The sequence below is a fragment of the Passer domesticus genome, chromosome Z (assembly GCF_036417665.1).
Source record: "Passer domesticus isolate bPasDom1 chromosome Z, bPasDom1.hap1, whole genome shotgun sequence".
NCBI classification, from domain to species: domain Eukaryota; kingdom Metazoa; phylum Chordata; class Aves; order Passeriformes; family Passeridae; genus Passer; species Passer domesticus.
The window spans coordinates 54,384,134-54,404,021 of NC_087512.1; the positions used below are offsets into that span (position 1 = coordinate 54,384,134).

Genomic DNA, 19,888 nt, shown 5'->3' on the forward strand with positions numbered 1-19,888 from the left:
TTTGTTCATCTTTTCTGTCCAAGGTAATCTAAGAAAATGGCCATAATCTGTTTAAGGAATGTATTTATTTTAAAGTATTTTTGGATTAAAACACTTCTCAAGATTGATTATGCTCGTTAGTGACTTTGGTGATGTTCCTGTTGTATTAATAATGTAAGAACAGCTGCACCAGCTCAGAAAAAAGGTTTGACATGTCCAGTGTCCTGTCATGACAATGTTGTCAGAGACACTTAGAAAAAAAAAGGGTGTCAAGAAACGATAAGCATAAAAAGCATCCTGGGTGGCAAATGCACTCTGACTTCACTGCTAGAAGTACTTAGTCTAATGTATAAATCTCATCTGAATTTTTATTATACTGTCTGCTTCCTCAGAATGGTATGATATGTGTATAACAGCCAGTACCATGCCTGCTGCTTTCCTTCCTGATGACCTCACTGTTGCATTAGCTAAAGTGCATCTATGTTAACATAATTGTTCTCCTCTGTCTGTAGAAATATCTGCAAAATCACTAAGGGTCAGATCACATCAACTGTAACTGATCAATGAATCCCCACAATAGAGAAAGACCCAGAGGAGATGGGCAAAGATGTGCTCCTGAGGCTCAGGGAAGAGCACTTTCCTTACTGCAGCTGTTGTAAAGAAAGCAGAATTTACCCCAACATAAAGGTGGCATGAGGCTGGCTTTTGGTTTAACCAATGGCTCTGAAAGTTGAGTGGATCAACGAGTTGTGTAATTATCCTTCCATAAGCTAATCAAAAAGGTGTGGATGTCATCCTAAGACAGCTAGAGCTTCATGGGAGAAGTGTACAAGTGACTCAGCCCAACATAGGGATACAAAAACTGAGGAACCAAGAAAACATACTTCAGAGCAGCAGGTATGAGCTGGCTTCAACCAACAACTCCAGTGATGGAAACCGTAGGGACACTTGGATTAGGAATTAGATTTTTGTTGTTATTCAACTGTGTACAGCAATTGCTTTATTATGCTTGTGTTGCATTTTCTTCACATTACTGTTGTATTCCTCTGCTGAATCCCTTGTAATCTCAAATATCTTAAGATAAGTAAACTTGGTATTAAAGCATGAAAATTGTCCACACGCAGAGTTTCTGAATGAACCTGGTCTGGCAGTACTGGACACTAAAGTCCACATAGTACAACAGGAGCAAAACTAGTTTTGATCATATTCATTTGAAATGTCTTCAAGTTAATTTCAAACACCTGCATTGCAAGATTATAAATCCCATGAAGGAAGAACAGTTGTTTATGGATACAGCTGGCAGGGATGGCATAAGATTAAAGTGTGAGCAAATGTAGTTTCAATGTCAGAATAAACATCTTCATGTTTAGATCTGCAACATTATGGCGTAGCTTCTAAAGATAAAGTGAAGGTTCATTTCTTGGCAGTTGCAACTTCACTAAGGCTGACACCACAGAAAGTCTGTCCATCTCTGTTTTTCTACATCATGTAATTTATATGTGCTATATATGCTTATGATATTGCTTCTTTCTAATTGTATAAGAAATCTTTAGTTTTCTTGTCACTGATCATTATCATGATCACTTGTCTTTGTCATTATTTTAAAAACAGGACAAAGTAAAGAATAGACTTTATTTCATTAAGTAGGAAATATACATATTTTTAGGTGGGAAAAAAAATCAGACTACAGAGCCCTAACTAATGCAGAATAATTTTTTTTTTTTTAATTGAAGTTTACCCATTGTTGAGGTGAAAATAAAGACTGGGGTCCCAGAGGAAGGAAGCAAGGAGTCAGTGTTTTTAAATGTTGTCCTAGACAGTTTGAAAGATAAAATGAGAGTGAGGGGAGACCTCATTGGAGTCTACAAAATCTCTGTTAGGGGAAGAGAAGGGGCAGACCCTGATCTCTTCTCTGGGGTGTGCAGTGAGAGGACCCAAGGGAATGCCTGAAGTTGTGTCAGGGGAGGTTTAGTCTGAGTATCAGGTAAAGGTTCTTGCCCCAGAGGGTGTTTGGCCACTGGAACAGACTCCCCGGGGCAGTGGTTACAGAACCAGCCTGAGCGAGTGCAAGTAGCATTTGGACAATGCTGTGGCACATGGTGTGACTTGGGGTGTCCTGTGCAGGACCAAGAGTTGGACTCCATGATCCTGACAGGTCCCTTCCAGCTCAGCATGATTCTGGGCAAGAAATAAACAAAGCAAAACAATACGGAGACACAAAGAAAAAGTTCCTGTGAAAGAAATTCTTGAAAGATGTTGTTATTGCCTGGGGATCACAGGAATTCTAAAGCATATGAAACTACAAATGTATGGCACATAGAAAGGCTACTGACTAATAACTACAGACTCCCAAAAACTTTATATGTATCCCTATGACAGGAGAACACATAGATTTTTACATGCTATTCCTGTGAACACAGTCTGATATTGCTATGTAAGATGCTTGTGTGGACTAAAATGGAGCAAAGTATCCATTCATGGTACTTTTATTTAATGTACAAGCAAGGGAATAGAGAAAACATTGGTCATTTTAGCATACAAATAGGTTAAATGCTTCATTAAAAGCCACTGCTTTTCACTTTAGGGTGAATAATCAAGTGTCACAAGCCTCTTTATTTATTTGATTCATATTTATTCATAGCTACAGCTAAAAATGCTCGCAAGTGTAGGTAGAGAAATACTTATCTGTGAGGAGCAAGAGTATCTTGTGGCTTGCTGAGTCCATTTGCATCCAGTTTTATTATCTATAATGGAAAAATGCTAAAAATTCTGAAATTGTTCTGTGAAGAACTATAGAAATTAATGGAACACTGAAAAGCAGATTATAACTGAGATCCCAGACTTACTCAGTTCCAGTTTATCAAAGATTCTTCAGTCAGAGGGAAACATAAGCATCAACTAAAAGAGAAGATACAATACAACAGAGCACTTAGACATAGCAGACAAAGGCTAGGAGAATCAAAAGGGATAAAAGCTGTAGCTTGGCAAATTTGATACAGTTGTCTAAGAACTAGTTTTACAGACTGGACATTATTTGAGGAGAGAGATGCTTCAGCAATCACAGACAAATAAAGTGAATTTGCAGGGACCATAATATTTAAAATCAGATTAACTGTAATAACAATAACTCTAACCTTGAAAATTCTGAGTGAAATTTTTTTTTTTAATTTAGAGTCTTTCATCCGAGGGACTTTAAGTGCTTAACAAACACTGACTAATCCCCTCAACACTTGTGAAAAGTAGGTAATTATTACTGGAGCTGCTTTTCAGATATGTAAGCTGTGAATCTGTAAAGTTAACGGATTTGTCAAAGATTGTGGAAGAAGCAAATATCAGATATGGACTGCTGGAAAATTTAGGTTGTAAGAACTCATAACTATAGAACTGTGTTATATTCTGGAAAGAACAGTTGATTTTTTAACTTCTTAGCAGTCAGGTGGTGTTAACTAAGTATTTGCAATGGCAAAGAAAGAGATCTGAACAGATGAGGTAAGATATTTTAGTGCTGATCAGTGAAGCTGGGAGGTTATTGAAAAAATACCAGGGAGAGGATACATTTTATCTAATAAAACCAAAACCAGCTAATGATACTAATAAAGTTGGGAGTGCAGTGATTTTTCTTTGTCTAAAATGACGGTGGAAGATGCTTATAAATATGTTAAAAGGCACTGTTTATTGAAACTACTTGCCACAGACAGCATGCTCTGAGTTTCCACTCCCTATCTGATTAAATACAGCTTTGTGCTGCCTGGTATCAGCATGCAGGGTGCCCATAAATCCTGGCCTGGATTATGTTACATTAAACTTGGCAAAATTCTGATTTCACTGTAAGCAGTAGTAAAATTCTTTCAGACTTTAAGACTTCAGTCTTAATCCTGGTGCAGTTCCTAATGAAGAGTGTTTTCGGTACTGCTGGAAAAGGCATTATTCCATGATATTAATTTTTCTTAATGGGGTGGCTCTTGCAGAAATGATGATGCTGTTAGGCAAGTCTTGTTGACTATTCAGGAATGGCTGAGGAAAGCATACAAAAAGGAACCACAGCTTTCAGAACTGCAACACCATGGAGTTGTATCTGTGGACAACTACCTGAGCTAGTAGTAATCTTCAATCCACAGCCAACCATAACTTCAGGGACTTACAGAAAAGTTTCAGCTACAGCTGTGAAGCAGATGCTTCTAGAGAAGTACTGAACTCAAATGCCTCAGGCCCCCCAGTAAAAAAGAAGACAAAATTATTCTCTACCTCTCTTTCTAAAAGACACTGAGATGCTGACTATGTAAACATGGCCCAAATTTTTCCCTTGTTTACAGCCAATTATATTTTCCATGTATTCTTCTGCAGGCTGAGCAAGATATGTCTTGATACCTGCAGAATGCAACAAACCAAATAATTTTTTTGTATATTTTGTAGTGAAATTTGCAAGCTTCTGCAATACTTTTATTTTTCTTTCTCTTAGCTGTAAATAAAAGAAAATTATGCTAGAAGATCTGGCACAGCATTCTGAGATTTCATGCCATTGAATTGCATATTGCAGATACTCTGGTTGGTTTTGTTATGTTTTTTACTCACTGTGGGTGAAATCCAGATCTCACTGAAGTCCATGAAGAATTTTTCGTCCATCTTCTTAAGCAGACCAAATAAAAAACTTGAAATGTAAAAGGTCTAGGCCCATACATGTCTGAGAAGTTATTGGCAAGCAAAGCTGAATACTTTCAAACAATTGTTATGCATATGCAGTACAAAGAATAGTATATTGTGTATGTGGAAACTTTGTGCAAGTCTGAGACCTTTACTGCTTCTGTGTCTTTTCATGTTAAACTGCCACTTCTTTTAAAACGCATGCTAGCAAATTACAGCCAGCTCCTATAAATCAACAAAAAGTAACAAAAGCAATGAGCAGCTAGAGAGTATCAGAGTAATATGAGTGCAGCAATACCTGACAAATGTAACCTGACTTGCTTTTTAAATGCAGTTTCTTAAATGAGTATAAGAAAAAAGATAAATACAGTAGATGAGGAAGAGGGGAAAGGACAGTAGAAGCATTTTGGGGAAACAATACAACAAAGCATCTCTTTTTTCAGTTCTCTAAAGAGCTGACATGCAGGGGACTGCTCTTCACCAACCTTTTTTCTTTTTAAATGCTTCCACATAGCTTTAATATATTCCATGAACTGACGAATAGATGATACTTTGAAGGGATTATCTGACTGCTGCAAAACAAACTAGATCGACTGCAAACTACCCCCAAAACTTAGTGAACTTATTATTAGCTCCTTTCCAACAAAAAAAAGGCAATATAGTCAAAATTAAGTAGTCTTTCTTTGAAAATCGTAGTTATTTTGATAAAAAGTGCTGTCAAAGCAACAAACATTAATGCCACAAACTGTAGATCATTCACTTTCATGTAGGGTTTATGAGGCTCTTGTGAGAATACTTCATAGTTAAAGTATGTCTTCCCTTGAGTACCACGTGAGCATTTAATTTTTGTTTTGGCCCTGGGCCCATTGTGTTTATGAGGTTCTTTAGAGAAGTAGAATTGATGACCACAAGAGAAAAATTGAGAGTTATTTATTTTGAATCATTATTATAATCTTTCTTTTAAGGAGATAGATAGACAGATAGATAGATAGATAGATAGATAGATAGATAGATAGATAGATAAGGATTTTGTTGCAAAAAAGCTTTAGAGGTCTACATTTGGCCTGACAATATAAATAGTCATAACAGGCTTTATGCTATTGAGCTATTTATTGTGCTATAATGATATCCTTTGCTACTTTGCCAGTTACACTAAATACCGCGTATTACACTTTCTTGATCTACAGTATTTTTGTTGGCAAGGATAAGTTTGCAGGTAAAACTTCAACTCAATTGAATAGTCTCTGATTTTTCTCATAAGCTTTTCCATTACCAGCAAAAATTAATCATACCTTTTATTAATCTTAATTTATTGTCTATCACATATATAAATTTACACTACAGATATAAGAATCCCTTAAGTTATAAAGCCTATGCCATGGAGCAGGTACAAGTCATGCAAAAGAAACCATGCTATGTCAGATCTGCATGATTTTGGCAAGATTGTGTTAAGTGTCTTCCTTACAGCTCTTCTTGTAAGTGACTTGTAAATCACTCTTTATGACAACTTGCATGGATTTTGGCCACAAACATGTTTTATAGCAACACACTAATTTTCTTTTGACATGTGGAAGATTTATCCACTCTAGGTCTAATACTATTGGATTAATTTCTGTAAAATTCTAAACATCCTTTACAGCAACAAAGATAAGGAGAAATGAATATGCTCTGTGTGGCAGTCTCACTCAGCACCTTGCAGGAGCAGGATGTTTTACTCAGTGCTGTGATATAGCAGTTGCAACCTTAGTGGTACACTCTGAACAAAGAACATCTACTCTGCAGCTAACTAGGTCATGTAGACAAACTTAGAATTTAACCTCAGGGTTCTGTTAAATGGGAATATGTGGCAATAAAATCAAGTAGCAAATTCCTTCTGATAAAGTTCTGATATTCTATTACATGTCAAAGGAGGATCAAACCAATCAAATCCTAGGTAACTTAGCAATAAAAAAAATCCACTCTGACTATTGACCTCAGTCCTCAGATTGCCACATTGTGATTTGATTTGCCCCAGGGTTTTTCCCCTTTTTCCTTTCTTTCCCCTCTGAAGTAAAGTTTAATAGTTACACAAAATTAATCGTTATTCCTATTTCTTGGCAGGGAAGATGCAGAAACATTTGGACAGCAGAAAACATCAATTGTCACTCAAAGTGAAAAACTTTTTACTCTTTTAAGTGATTTAATTGGCAGCCTTTAGATAATGTGATTTTCCATTCTGTTTCTACCATATGCCTGTTGACAAAAGGATTTCAGAAGTGTAACACAATTATTGTTTGTTTTCTTTTGTTTATGCTGAAATGCTAAATTATCTAAGAATACACAGAGGATTTTATAAGATATTAATAATCCCACCTAATTAAGAAGTCTTCTAATGAATTCTTTTCATGATCTTATTTCTACCCTTTTAGGATTAATCTCTAGTCCTTCAATTCGTGATTGCAGCATTTTCCTTCAACAGTTGTAAGATAGTCCTACATTTCAGAACTGTATTTCAGTTATCTTGTAGCTGGATTCCACTATCTTCTGCTTTCTTCCCTTTGAAATGGAATGTTGAAAAAACTAGTTTTGAGAACACCTTTCCAATGTCAAAGGTAAAATGCATTGTCGCTCCTCCCGGCTAGCTGATGACAGGAGGGGGAGGGGTGCGGTGGAAGATCCCCCCTTGAGCCCCATTGAATCCCAGCTACCAGTGAAGGCGCAGTGTAAAACAAAGAGCAGCACATGGGTCCCGGGGTAACTTTATTCGATGGTAAAACTTCCCCTCTTATGCCTCCCGGGACCCTGAACAAGGGGCAGACAGGAGCTTAGATACGGGGGGGGGGGGGGGGGGGGGGGGGGGCAGATGCCAAGGAGAGGATACAATGTTTAACAAGTCAGGAGAATTGGGAGTAAAAACAAGGCGGGAAATACAATGTATAAACCAATAAAGAATCCCAAGGGAGGAGAACAGTCTCAGTGAACTAATAAAGTTTGGAGAAATACAAAACTAACAGGGAAGTTTCTTGAAAGAGGGCAGGTTCAAAAAGAAACTGGCATCTAAGAAAAATTACGAAAGTTCTGGGAAAAGGGCAGAAACAAAAAGGAAAACAGCATAAGGAAACTACCAAATTACAAATCAAACAATAAACCTACTAATAAAAAACACACCACAACAATGTATGTCTTTGGAGTGCCTATGGCCAAGGTCCAAAATGAAGGACAGTAAAAGCAAATGATCGCCAAAAAGGTGTGAAATTAATTTCTTAACTGTTCAAGTCTCCTGTAACTTCAATTAAAAAGACTAATATTTTAATGAATAATTTTCATTAAGCAGAGAAGTCTGTGCAAAAGCTCATCTGAGATGAAACTTATTTAAAAAAATCACAATGAAGGAAGAGGGTTCATGAGTGCCGAAAGACTACTTTTTCTTGTCTAAGTTTTTGATATTATGTCCAAGAAAATAAAATTCTCATATTTTCTCCTCTGACAGTACAATGCTATAGAAGGCTATGGCACAGCTGATGGTAAGGAGAATAATATTAACTTAGAACTGGCACAAAGCAAACAATGCAATTTAAACTGTTGCAATGTTTTCATAAATCCATTCTCCACTAGATCCACAGCACCTTCACTGACAGTGAGACTGCAACTGAAGTCTTGTTAAACAGTCCTAAAATATTTTAACCTTGTTGCTTTTCTGCATTTAGCTTTCCATGATGATTATCAGACTGGCAGTTGTCAAGCTGATGTCTGTTTTATTGGCATAGATCACACAAGGCAGCTAATTCTGTTCTGTTCTTGTTTGGCTGAGTCTAATCTCCTGGAATTCAAGAGTCAGCCCAACTTAGTAAACCATGCAGTGGAAAAGGTTGTCTACAAAATCTACAACAAATGTGCTGTGTTAGTGGACCTCTCTGATTTAGGAATAAAGAAGGCTAAGATAATATCCTTTCCCTCATGACTGTTTTGAAAGTATTCTGTTGTGCTCATTAATGTCTTTGTCTTTCTATTTCATGTTGGAATTCACACAAGTACAGGACTACAAATAACAGGTATACAGGCATGAATGTGACAGTTGCTATTTCAAAAACATTTAGGCCTCACTCTTCAAACTCTACTCTGCAAACTGTTCATAAATGCAGTTTCTAAAGGAAAGGGTTTATTTTCTCTCAGTTACATGAGTCTAAGAATAGGCTTTTTAATTAAAAGCATTGTTGAAGTCCAACAGCTAAAAACACTGCAAGGGTCTTCCACCCCACCTACAGTAAAAAAACTCTTCAGTGTTTCATCACTGAAACCTCGGAGATTTCTTTATTCCAGCTAAACCTTCCAAAATGCATAGCTACACACAGACTTAGCCAGAATTTGCTTGCTAATTAACTGCAGTAATATATATCAGTCTTGTTTCTGTTTGTTCTTTCAACCAGATTAGATTTTCTCCCCAGCACAAAAGACTTTGTTCCATGGCTGCAGTACTAGTGGAGCTGCTGCTGTACAAAGCAAATAGCATTGCACCAAACACTCACGGGGGTAACGTTTGTGCCATGCTGACAGACGTCTTGGAGACCACCATCTGCTCAAGCCATGTGTCACCCACGGCACCCCGCAATGCCCTGTCAGGTCTGCTCCCCTGATGAGGAAAGCATCTCCTCTGCACAGAGCCCTCCAGCTTGTGACACATGCTGAGCGTCCCTTAGCGAAGGAGCTCTGAAGTTTCCTGAATGGAGATACTGTCTTGTGCCATTCAACTACTTCTGTGTGTAAACTCCTCAGACTGTCTTTAGTCTATAAAACCCTTACTTGTGCAACACATCAGGGCAGTGATAGCCTCCAGTGCTAACTCAGTCCAGAATTGTGGCATGATCTGTCATAACCTACTCTGCAGCTCTGTTGTTGGGGGTTTTTTAAAGTTGATTCATTTTCACTAAGGTGAGTAATGTTAGTTAATGGGTGGTGCTGTGTGATGAAGGAACAGTGTCAAAGTCTAAGGCTTTGCTATGTACCGAAAGATCTGCACAAGCAAGCACAGGGTTTTGCAACAATAGGAACTGTTTATGATTTTACAGCTTATGATTCATATGTAAAATGAACAAGAATAATGGTTGCAGCTGCACAAACTTAAATTGAAAATTATCCTGAAAGTTGATTAAATTCTGAAAATTATTAAAGGGTATCTTGTCAATTTTTTTATTCTTGTAAAGTGTGCTATTAATAATAAAAATTAATAATCATGTTTACTGCATAGGGGTTTATGGCAATCAAGTACAGGATTTCCATCATGTTTCCGGGTGATAACCTGTGCCTTTATTTTCTAACTTGTTTTCCTTCACTTATCTGGACACAGACAAAAAAATATCCTAGCTGTCTATCCTATGGAACAAGGCTTAAATCAGCAACAAACAGAAGACAGCATGCCCATAAGCAAGATCAGTGATTTCTGCATTAGTCAATGCATCACTACAAAACTAAAGACCACATCAACCTGCGAACACCTGTTGCTGGTCATGTTATTGTGAATTCAGTGTTTGGTTTTACATGCATGTAAACCTCTTTTAGTCTTCTGAGGATTTTGTTTTGTTTGTTATTTTTTTAAAACTCCTTCTGTCTGTTTTGAAAAGACTGCTTGAAAAGAGGGTTTCTAAACAAATGCTGAAGTTCTAGACCACCACATGCAATTACTTAGTGCAGAGAAAGAATCCTGAAAGGCTAACTTTCATCACAAGGAGTCTGGAAAAATGCAGTCTCAGCATGTACATTTGAACAGCAAGCAACACAAAATATAATTTAAGAGTATCACAAGGTCAAACAGGATTAATATTTACTTTAGCTGGTTTGAGTCCTGCCCTGTCATCATAGGATGCTGAAATGGATGCTGAAATGAGAGCCTGATCATGTAACATAATCTGTATAACCTGTATAACCTATCTGCTCAGTACAGAGCTTTTTGCAGGAGTAAACAGCAATCTTTGCAATAACTACATTAATACTGTCCACTGTCTCTGTTTGTTTTTTTTTTCTGCATTATACTTTATTTTTACAGTACAGTACTTAGTCTTTCTTGCTCCTACATGCTTTAAATACTTGCTTCTACAGTGATAATACCAAAATTAGAGGTTTTGCAATATCTTGGCTCTATAATAAATTAAGATTGAGCAATTGCTTTCAAAAGTCTTTAAAAAAGATCTTAAAATTAATGTCTTTAGGAATTGAAGTGGATGGGAAAAGGAAAGCTCTATATTTATCCTAGGGCCATGGATTCTCTTGCTTCAACTTTATTGATGAGAGATTTCAGTTATTCTTATTGAATCAATATTAATGACAAATCAGTGCAATGAGCTTTACATTTTGTAAAGACAGACACTCTACACAGGCTCTTGAGTGGGTAGAAACAAATGCTTTTATTTGGCCTTTCAAACTGACAATATTAAAATATTTTAACTTCACAAAGGCATAAATTTTGAGCTCTTTAAGGTGTGTCAACAAAAAAAATCCTCATAATTAGATATTTAGCAAACATGAGCAAAAGTATTTATGAAGACAAACAAACTTGACTGGCAACACACTATGTCTTAGTTATTACCTACATATATGGAGGGGACATTGCATTTAACTTCAGTACTTCTGTGTCTAGGAATAGATTTATGTCTTTGAAAATCTTGTGACTTGTAATTTTCTCCCTTGCAAGCTTTGGGGATGAAAAAAATAATGAAATAGCTATATGAAGGTACAAAATATTTTGGCTCCTTCTCAAAGTTTTTCTCAATGTATTAAATTTTGCAAATTTTCAGACTCACATTCAAAGTTATGTGCTGAAAAGATCTTGCCCAATTTGTGAGCTAAAGATCTTTTTGACTGCTCAGCCAGACACACAGGATTTGAGCCGACAAACTGAAATGGAAGCAAAGTTGATAACTAGATTTTCATTAAAAACAATAGCAAATTCTTAAGAACCATAGGCAAAAAGGAACGTGCATAATTGCCGGACAAACTAATATTCCTGAAAATACCTCAGAAAGATACCCCTTTAAAAGTTATTTAAAATTCAATTACTGTATTTTGTGCTATGGCATTTTCTTTTATTTTTATACAAGGGTCTTGAATCTGCTTCTTTGAGCATCCAAACCCATGAAGTTATTGAGCCTCAGTACATTACTCAGTAGAGTAAACATATAATCTATCCCTGGTTAGTGGACTGGAAAATGAGGGTTAGGGGAGCAAGGGAGTCGCCAGACAGCATAACAAAAAGAGTATCGAGAATCTTAATTTAATTCCTCCATTCTAGCAAGTTGAAAATACTTACATGCACAAATAAATACTGGTTAAGGTTTGTCTGAAGCCATTTCCTTATATTCTTTTCATAAGATTATTTCTTCTTCCTATGAGGAAACAAGGACAAAAGAAATAGATACATACACAGAGTCTCTCACAGTAAATGTGTCTGAGATGGAAAATATTTTTAAATTAGAGAAATCATCTAGAAAGAAAGCTCTTATCCTGTGGACAATATTTGCAATCAAATTAGGAACACACTTCTCTACAAAGAATTCAGTAATTCTCTCCAACAGTATTGTTTATGTCTATGGTACCTACTCTTCTCATATGGAAATTAGTCCAAGATTTTGTTCAGAATTATTCTTTGACAGCCTACAGTATCAGGGATTACTAAAAAAGGTGAGAGAATTTGTGATGATTAACCATTCTGTTCAGTTATCAATTTGTAAAACTTTAAGCTGAGATTGCTTCTAAATAATTTTTGTCAACATGTTTATGCAATCAGAGAGTGATTACAAAGATTAGAAAGCAGGATGCTTTCAGGTCCTGAAAAATACAGGTCCAGGGTTACCACTGATAAACAAATATGCTGAAATTTTGTTCAGCCTTTTAACAAAATATGGCAGATTATTTAAATTCAGACCAGCTGTAGGAAAATATATGTATTTTTGTCTGGTTATGTTTAATAAAATTTTACTGAAATGTTAACATATGATTTTAAAAAGCACATTTTGACAAAATTTGACAAAGTTTTGGGGTTGGGGGGGAAATACTTTTAAGATGCAGCTATATATTGCAGCTATAATTTGCAGTATGGATCCATTTTTCCAGAATGGACTTTCCTTAATTCTCTGGGTTTTAACAAATGGAAAGAGCCCATGATATTTGCCTGTTGAATATCTTTAAAGTCACTGGATTTAATGTCAGAAAAAAAGGTGGATTTGGTCCTACCAGTTAGTTTTACTTCTGAAGCACTGCTCAAATTTATAGAAGATAAAAATCACTCATACAAGCTATGGGAACAATGCAGAGATATATTTGCTATTTTCTGTTTTATGAGTGACAAAGTATCCCTGAATGGCAAATACAAGAACTAAAATTATATTTCAACAAATCTACCTACATTGTCCAGAAATTATTGATATCTTGAACAGATAAAAATGATTTATGGTGTTACAATGATAAAAATAGTGTGCATTGTTAATGGCAATCAGCAAAGAAAGAAAATATTCAGACACATCACTTTTTCCTTAGACAAAGTCTTAGGTTATGCTTAGTTTAATTATTTTGAGCTATGTGATCAATTAAGGTAGTGACTGCAGCACAGCACATCAACCCTCAGGAATTCTGTGCAGCCACCGAGAAAGTACAGGCTCTGCAGTGGATGGTAAAGGTTCCTTTGTGCTGAAGGTCCAGGGGAGGCTTGTCAGAGGCAGTTCTAAACATTCACTGTGCACACATACAAATTTTTCTAAACCTGTATTCAAAATAGTTTCACTGGTGCTGGATCACTTGTTAACAGTATTCACCTTTCTGTCTAATGAGCGCTAATGCCAGGAGCCATTGTTACACAGAAGCATTTTACAACTGTGCTATCAATAATTGTGTAATCATGTAAGCATGAAAATGGAGAATGGGCTAGAAGATGGCAAGTTCCTGGGTACTGCAAATTTGATCAGTTCTGTGAAGTGGCTATGTAAAAAATATTCTCGCCTTCTCTTTATTAAACTGGTATTTAGTTTTACTTGTGGAATTAATTTACATCTTCAATCCAAAGGATTTATGACTTTGTATTGTTTATAAACTACTAAGATACAGCCACCTACAGCTTGCTTGCTAAGTAAAGCAGGGGAAAATGATATATTCCTGCTATTGTTAGTATTTTTTTATTTTTTCCCCAGTTATTAATAGTTTGCCTTATTTTCACAGCTTTAAAAAAACCCCCAAACTCTATCATTGCAGTCCTGGAAGGACATTTTATATACTAGATTAAGGTCTGACTCTGCTATTAAAATGTATTTTAAGTTGTACAAACTGACCCCTTGCTCCTTCCCTGTGATACTTCTCACAAGGAGAACAAAGAGGAAAAAAATATTGAGCATTTCTTACAAATGTGGCTGAGGAGATTCTTCGGGGAAAAAAAAGAAAGTGTTATTTATTTTGCTTCCTACAAGGACAGTAATTTCCACATGTCTATCTGTGATGGAGAAAAAAAGACTAAGGAAATATTGCATGTGCTTATGTCTATTAAAAGAACTTAATTCAAAGATGGCAAAAAGATAGGAATTGCTGGGATTCTAATAATGAAAAGGAATGTAGAGAGTTTGAGTTTATGGTGCCTGTTATACCTGGGTCATTTACTTGGCTGATGTACTTTGCACGCTACTAACACTAATCTACATATGTCAACACATTGTAAACAAGGCTGGAGAAAGACCACGGGGCGACAAGTTTTTAAGCTTTTAATAGTAAAGCTTTGAAAACCGTAAAATACTTCGATTAAAACAAAACAAACAAACGAACAAACAAACCCCATCCCCCAAACCAAAAACATACCCCAAAAATTTTTAAAAACCAACCCAAGGGGTTTGATTGTTTCTTTTTAACTCCAGCCCATGCTCCGTCGCTTCAGTGAACTTCAGAGCGGAGGGCGAAGAGCAGGAGTCGCGGGCAGTTTGGATGATGTGATAGGTGAAGATTAACCCGCAGCGTCCTTCTTCACGCTGAGGAGAACCACAGGGAACTGAGCAGCCCAGCGAGCAGCAGCGCGGCAGAGCCGAGCCCCGCGCAGGATGCGGCCGCCGCTCTGCCCGCGCTGCGCCGCCGCGCCACTGGGGGGAGTCGGGGCGCTTCCGAACGAGCCGGGCCTGCGGTGGGAGCGGCCCCGCGGGCCGGGCCGGGGCAGGCACGGAACGGGACGGGGTGGGATGGGACGGGACGGCCGCGGCGCTGGCCGCCGTCACCCTAGCAACGCCGGCGGGTGGTAGCGGCGGGAGGAGGCTCCGGTCCCGGCTCGCCCGCGGGGGCCGCTCACCTGCCCGCGCCGCACCGCACCGCTCCCTCCCCGCACCCGTGGGCATTTGGCGGCAGAACGCCTGCCCGGCGCCCACCATGCACCGCCGCCGGTGTCGGGGTGTCGGCGGCAGCGGGTGGCGGAGCACAGCCCCCACCACGGCTACGGAAGGTCCGCCCGCGCCTCGTCGGGTCCCGCTGTGCCGCGCTGTGCGGGGCCAGGGCTGCCGCGCGTCGCCCGGGGCGTGGTGCCGAGTCCCGCCGCGGGGGAACGCGGAGAGTTTGCTGTTTCGATGGAATTTCTCGGCACACTGTTTTGCGTGGCAGGCGGAAATTCGCCCACACGCTTGTCCCGCGCAATGCCTGTCGCAGCATCCGGCGATGAAATGGTTACCTTTAGCAGTAAGGCTGCACAGGAACCAATCCGAGTTCTTAGTAATTCAATTAGTCAGGTTTCCAGAAGGTGGGGTTGGGTGTTGGTTTTTTTTTTTTTTGGCATGGAGGAGGAGAAGCTCGGGACGACGCCTCCCTTCTCGTGTTGCAAGCCAATCAGGTCGACGTGTAAAAAAAAAAAAAAAAAAAAAAAAAAAAAAAAAAAAAAAAGGAAAAAAATAGAGGAAAAAAAAAGGGTATCATAAGCAAACAGCAGGCTATGTCCTGACTGGCTGCGGCGGCAAATCCCCCCCTTTCCAAAGTAAACTGCGTGTAAAAATCCCACATGATCAAGCAGCAGCGCCCGTGTTTCGAGCTGGCTGCCTGCACCTCCTCCTCGTCTTCATCCCTCACGCACACGGCGCTAGCCAGATCGCACCCTTGCGTATGCATGTATGTATGCGTGCTCTGTGTGTGTGTGTCCGTGTGTGCGTGCGTACCTCGCTATACCGCGTATACATCTCTGAGGCTGCCTGTCGCACACACGCATGCACAGAGACAGCTCAGCACGCCAGGCTCCTAGCTTTTCCAGGTTGCTGATGTCGAATTTACACGCAGTGAAGGGACCGGTCATTGCAAAAGGGGGCGTGACTGTTTAAAGATTTTTTTCCTCCCATAAAGCTTTTTTTTTTTTTTTCTCAAAACCGACTTTTGCCCCTCCAATCCTCGTCGCTTTTTACGATCCCTCCCTGCCTGCCGCTGCATTCAAGTTTATTTATTTGCCTGCTGGCGTAGTATATTTTTCCTTGCTGCTCTTGCTGCTGCTTCAGAGGGAAAAGGGGAGCAGCTGTTGGGCAAGACCGAGAAGATCTGGGGTGGTTGGTTTTTTTTTTCGATCTTCCTATGTAGTCATCTGAGGGGTGGCTTCTTTTACTCTCATCTCCTCCCTGATCCTTCAACCTGTTTTGTCCTTCCGCAGAAGTTGATGTTCACGGGACTGGACCCTGCTTTATCTCAGAGAGGCTCCGGGAGGCTGAATCAGATTTCCGCACCTCGCCGTATCACTCCATTCGTTTCCCGAGCAGGAGAGGCCAGCCAAGACCAGCATCATCAGAGGAGTTTGCAGGCTTGATTTTGCACTTCTCCGAGATTTTGCTTTTCCCCACGCCCTCTCATAAAACATTTTTTTTTTAAACGTTCATCTCCTTGGTTTCCACGCCGCTATATTTCTTGGATTGGCCGTTCTTTTTTTTCCTCCCCCCCGCCTTTTTTTTTTTTTTTTTTTCTTCGCTGTTGCTCAGTCTTTGGTGCATCCACCGCCCAGGAACAGGAAGGACAAGAAAACCACTCCACAAAGTCTCCTTCAAGACACTCCGTGCTGCAGAACAGGCTTCTCAACTCCGTCAGCGCAGCGAGAAAACTCCTCAGGGCTTTTGCTTCTTCTCCCCCCCTTCCCCTCCCCCCACCTTTTTTTCCCCTTGTTTTTGTTGCTCATTTGAGGGGAGCGGAGGGCCAGAAAGGAAGACACAAACTTTGTGCTTTGACATCTGCGGATACTTCTCCTCCCGTTACCAGCCGGCGGCCTTTAATATATTGCCAAGGCCCCCCGTGGGCTTCCAAGGGAAACATCTCCTCCTCCTTCCCGCTCCTCAGCCTCGTCTCCCGCTCGTTCGCTCCTTCCATCCCCGCTCACTCCGGCCGTCAGCGCCGCTGGGGCCGCTCGCAGGGGGCGGAGGAAACTGCTCTCGCCCGCCCGCCGCGCCGGCGGGCCGGTGTATGTCGTGCCGTGGGCTCCGTGCGGAATTCCCGGTGAATGAGAACCGCTCGCTGCTTGCCGCCGCCATCCGTCTCGGTCCCCACCAGCTCCTGCCGGGGTGAGGCTTCCTGAGGGGCCGCGGATCACCCTCCCCGCCTGCTGCTCGTCTGCGGCGCTAGGCGCCCTCCGCTCGTTGCGGCGCAGCACGCCGCGGAGCCCACCCCCTCCGCACTTACTTTTTATTTATTCGCCCCAGAACTCCCGCGCCCCGGCTCGGTTCTGCCTGCCTTCTCCCCCGATCCCCCCCCCCCCCCCCCCCCTTTCCCTTTTCTTTATTTTTCCCGCATCCCGCCTCGCCGCGCCGCCGGCCGGGCGCGATGCCGCACGTGGAGATGCTGCTGCTGGCGGTCGCGGCGCTGTGGGTGTGCGTGCGCGGGCAGGAGCCCGGCGCCAAGGCGGTGGCCGACCGCTACGCCGTGTACTGGAACAGCTCCAACCCCAGGTACGCGGGGCGGCCGCGGGCGCGCACCGGGTAGGGGATCGGCGGGCGGGCGCGCAGTGACGCTCCGGCGCCGGAGACATGTCGAGAGACCGACTGCAAGAAGGAGACGAAAACTTCTTTTACGGAGGTTCAGGGCTGCAGCCAGCGACGGTGCGGCGGGTGGCGGGGGGGATTTTTTCCTCTCCTCTATCCCTTCCCTCCAAGGCTTCCCCGGGATCGGCGGCCGCCGGCCCGCAGGAGCCGGATGAATGCGCTCCCGGCAGGGGACGTGGGCGCCCCTGGCCGCGGGGCAGCCCATATCTGTTGCCAACCCTGCTCCGGGAGCTCGGGAGTGATGAAGGGCACAGGTAGCGGTCCCCTGGGGGTGCCCTGAAGGTTTCCTTTGGCAGGCGTGGTGTCCGCCGGTAGCAGGGAGCCGGCCCTAGGCAGGGCTCTGCGTCCTCGGCAAGACCTACGCGGCGCCCCGGGTGGGGTGGTTGTCAGGAGCGGCTTTGCGCGGCCGTGCCCTGCGCTGCCCGCCCGGCGGGGACTCATCCGCGCGGGCTGGAGGTGAGGAAGCGAGGTGGGCACGCGTCCCGGGCCGGGGTCTGCCCGGTACGCCGGACAGAGACGGCGCATTGTCGGAGTCCCCGCAGTCGGGGCCGAGTGGTGCTGGCGCAGTCAGCTCTCCTGGCGTCGGAGGGTTCCTAGCACCAGGCTCTGAGTGCAGTTCAGCTCTGGAAAGGAAGGTTTAATTTAATTGTTTTTGGCTTTTTTTTTCTGGAGTTTTCCCTCATATTTAGCATCAGAAAATTTCAGTCTTCCTCCATGTTTAGGTAAAAGGTCATCTGGGTGTTATAATATTTTTGCCTTGTCAATGTGCCCGTGGCAGGCTTACTTTTTTTTTTTTTTTTTTTTTTTTTTTTTTTTTTTTTTTTTGATAAACCTGTCAGGCTAGTCTAAGTAAATTTGAGGACGTTTATCTAATGTTATCTCTTTTTTATGCTTCTGATGCTGCTGTTTGGCTTGAGATTAGCACATTGATTTTTGTCACAGGTCATGTTTTTTAATAGATCTCTGTTGCCTGCAGAAAACGCCACTGCTCGGTATTCCAGAGTAGATTTAAAATAAGAGACGCAGAAGTTAACGGGCAGAATTTTCAAGTGCCCAGAGTTAGCTAGTCTGTCCTGCACTTCATTACTGTGCTCCTGATCTCAACCCCTCAGCAATAAATAATTAGCCCAAAAAACTTGAAACAGAAACAATCATGTTTGGGTATGATGAGCATCTGTGATTTGAAATGCCTCTCTTTACATTCTCCTCTTTCTACATGTGTTGCTTGAAAAAGAGTACTCAGAGTAAATAAGGTGAAAAGTTGCACCTCACATCACCCATCAGAGAACATATGTCCCCAAAAATTGTTTGCATCTAAAAATCAGAATTTTTGTTTCTGTTTTTATGCAAAATGAAATGTAATTGTTAGGGGAAAAAAAAAGGTTATATTCTTAAATCCCACTGGGCGAAAGGAAGATCATTGAAAGAAATAGGGGTGACAAAATGCATACATTGCTAGCATAACAGTTAAAATACTTCAAAATTAGCCTTAGATTCAAGATTTTTCACTTCTGTTATCTTATGTGTGGTCATCTTAACTGTAGGTAGGTAAAGATACTAGAAGGTACAAACAATGCTTACCCAGTCGATGGGCATTACACTGAATTATATTTACAAGGATTCAAGTAAGTTAAATCATATATTAATACTATACTACTCTTATTAATCCAACATAAACATCAACACACTGCAAAGAAAACTTAGTTTTGCTATTCTTCCAAACAGTAGAGGAAGAGTTAATTTAAAGATGTTTCTAAACCTTCTGTTTTAAAACCAAACATTTATTGTCTTAAAATATTGCTCTCTCACAACGGATGTATCTATATGGACATGCCATGTTTATTTGTGAGTTAAAAATATGAGAAAGAGCGGGGTGCAGATGCAACTCTCCTTTGTTTTATACAGTGTGCCAGTTCGTGTGTACTTTCTAAGTAACACGAGCATTACAGAAAAACAGGCAAACACCTGAATGGTAGGTGGAAGAGACACAAAGAAAAGAAAGCACTTATCTTTTGAATTTGTTTCATCTGAACCTGAGCTGAAGACAAAATTGTCTTTGGATATCAAAATTCTTAGAGCATTTGACAATGTTGCAGGAATAAGTTTGCAGTGATTTATCTTCATCTAGAGGCAGACTCAGGAGATGAATGCATGTAGAAGTAAGTAGAGATGCTTACTTGGTGATATCTGTTTGAAATTAGAGGACAAAATATACTGTCATTCTATAAACACAAATACTACCATTGTGATTTAGCTTTCTTCTGTATTGTATTTATTCAGAA

At 40.9% G+C, this 19,888-nt stretch overlaps 1 protein-coding gene and 1 long non-coding RNA gene across 3 annotated transcripts in view; one reads left to right on the forward strand and one right to left on the reverse strand.

Annotated features, from left to right (window-relative positions):
- The window catches only part of EFNA5 (ephrin A5), a 521,261-nt gene that overhangs the window by 298,251 nt on the left and 203,122 nt on the right, over positions 1-19,888 (forward strand). Inside the window, exons 1-2 of one of the 2 annotated variants that reach the window (XM_064405003.1) lie at positions 15,994-16,133; positions 16,235-17,513. The exons of the other annotated variant lie outside the window; for it this stretch is intronic. Of the exons in view, the coding sequence (XP_064261073.1) occupies positions 17,389-17,513 (125 nt within the window). The 5' untranslated portion in view covers positions 15,994-16,133; positions 16,235-17,388. Of the gene's footprint in view, positions 1-15,993; positions 16,134-16,234; positions 17,514-19,888 lie in introns of those variants that run through there. 2 annotated transcript variants of the gene reach the window in all.
- Positions 11,063-15,976, reverse strand: LOC135291018 (uncharacterized). Its single transcript, XR_010353889.1, has 3 exons — positions 15,756-15,976; positions 15,278-15,412; positions 11,063-11,975 (listed from the first exon to the last, which is right to left on the reverse strand). It is a non-coding gene; the product is annotated as an uncharacterized LOC135291018 (long non-coding RNA).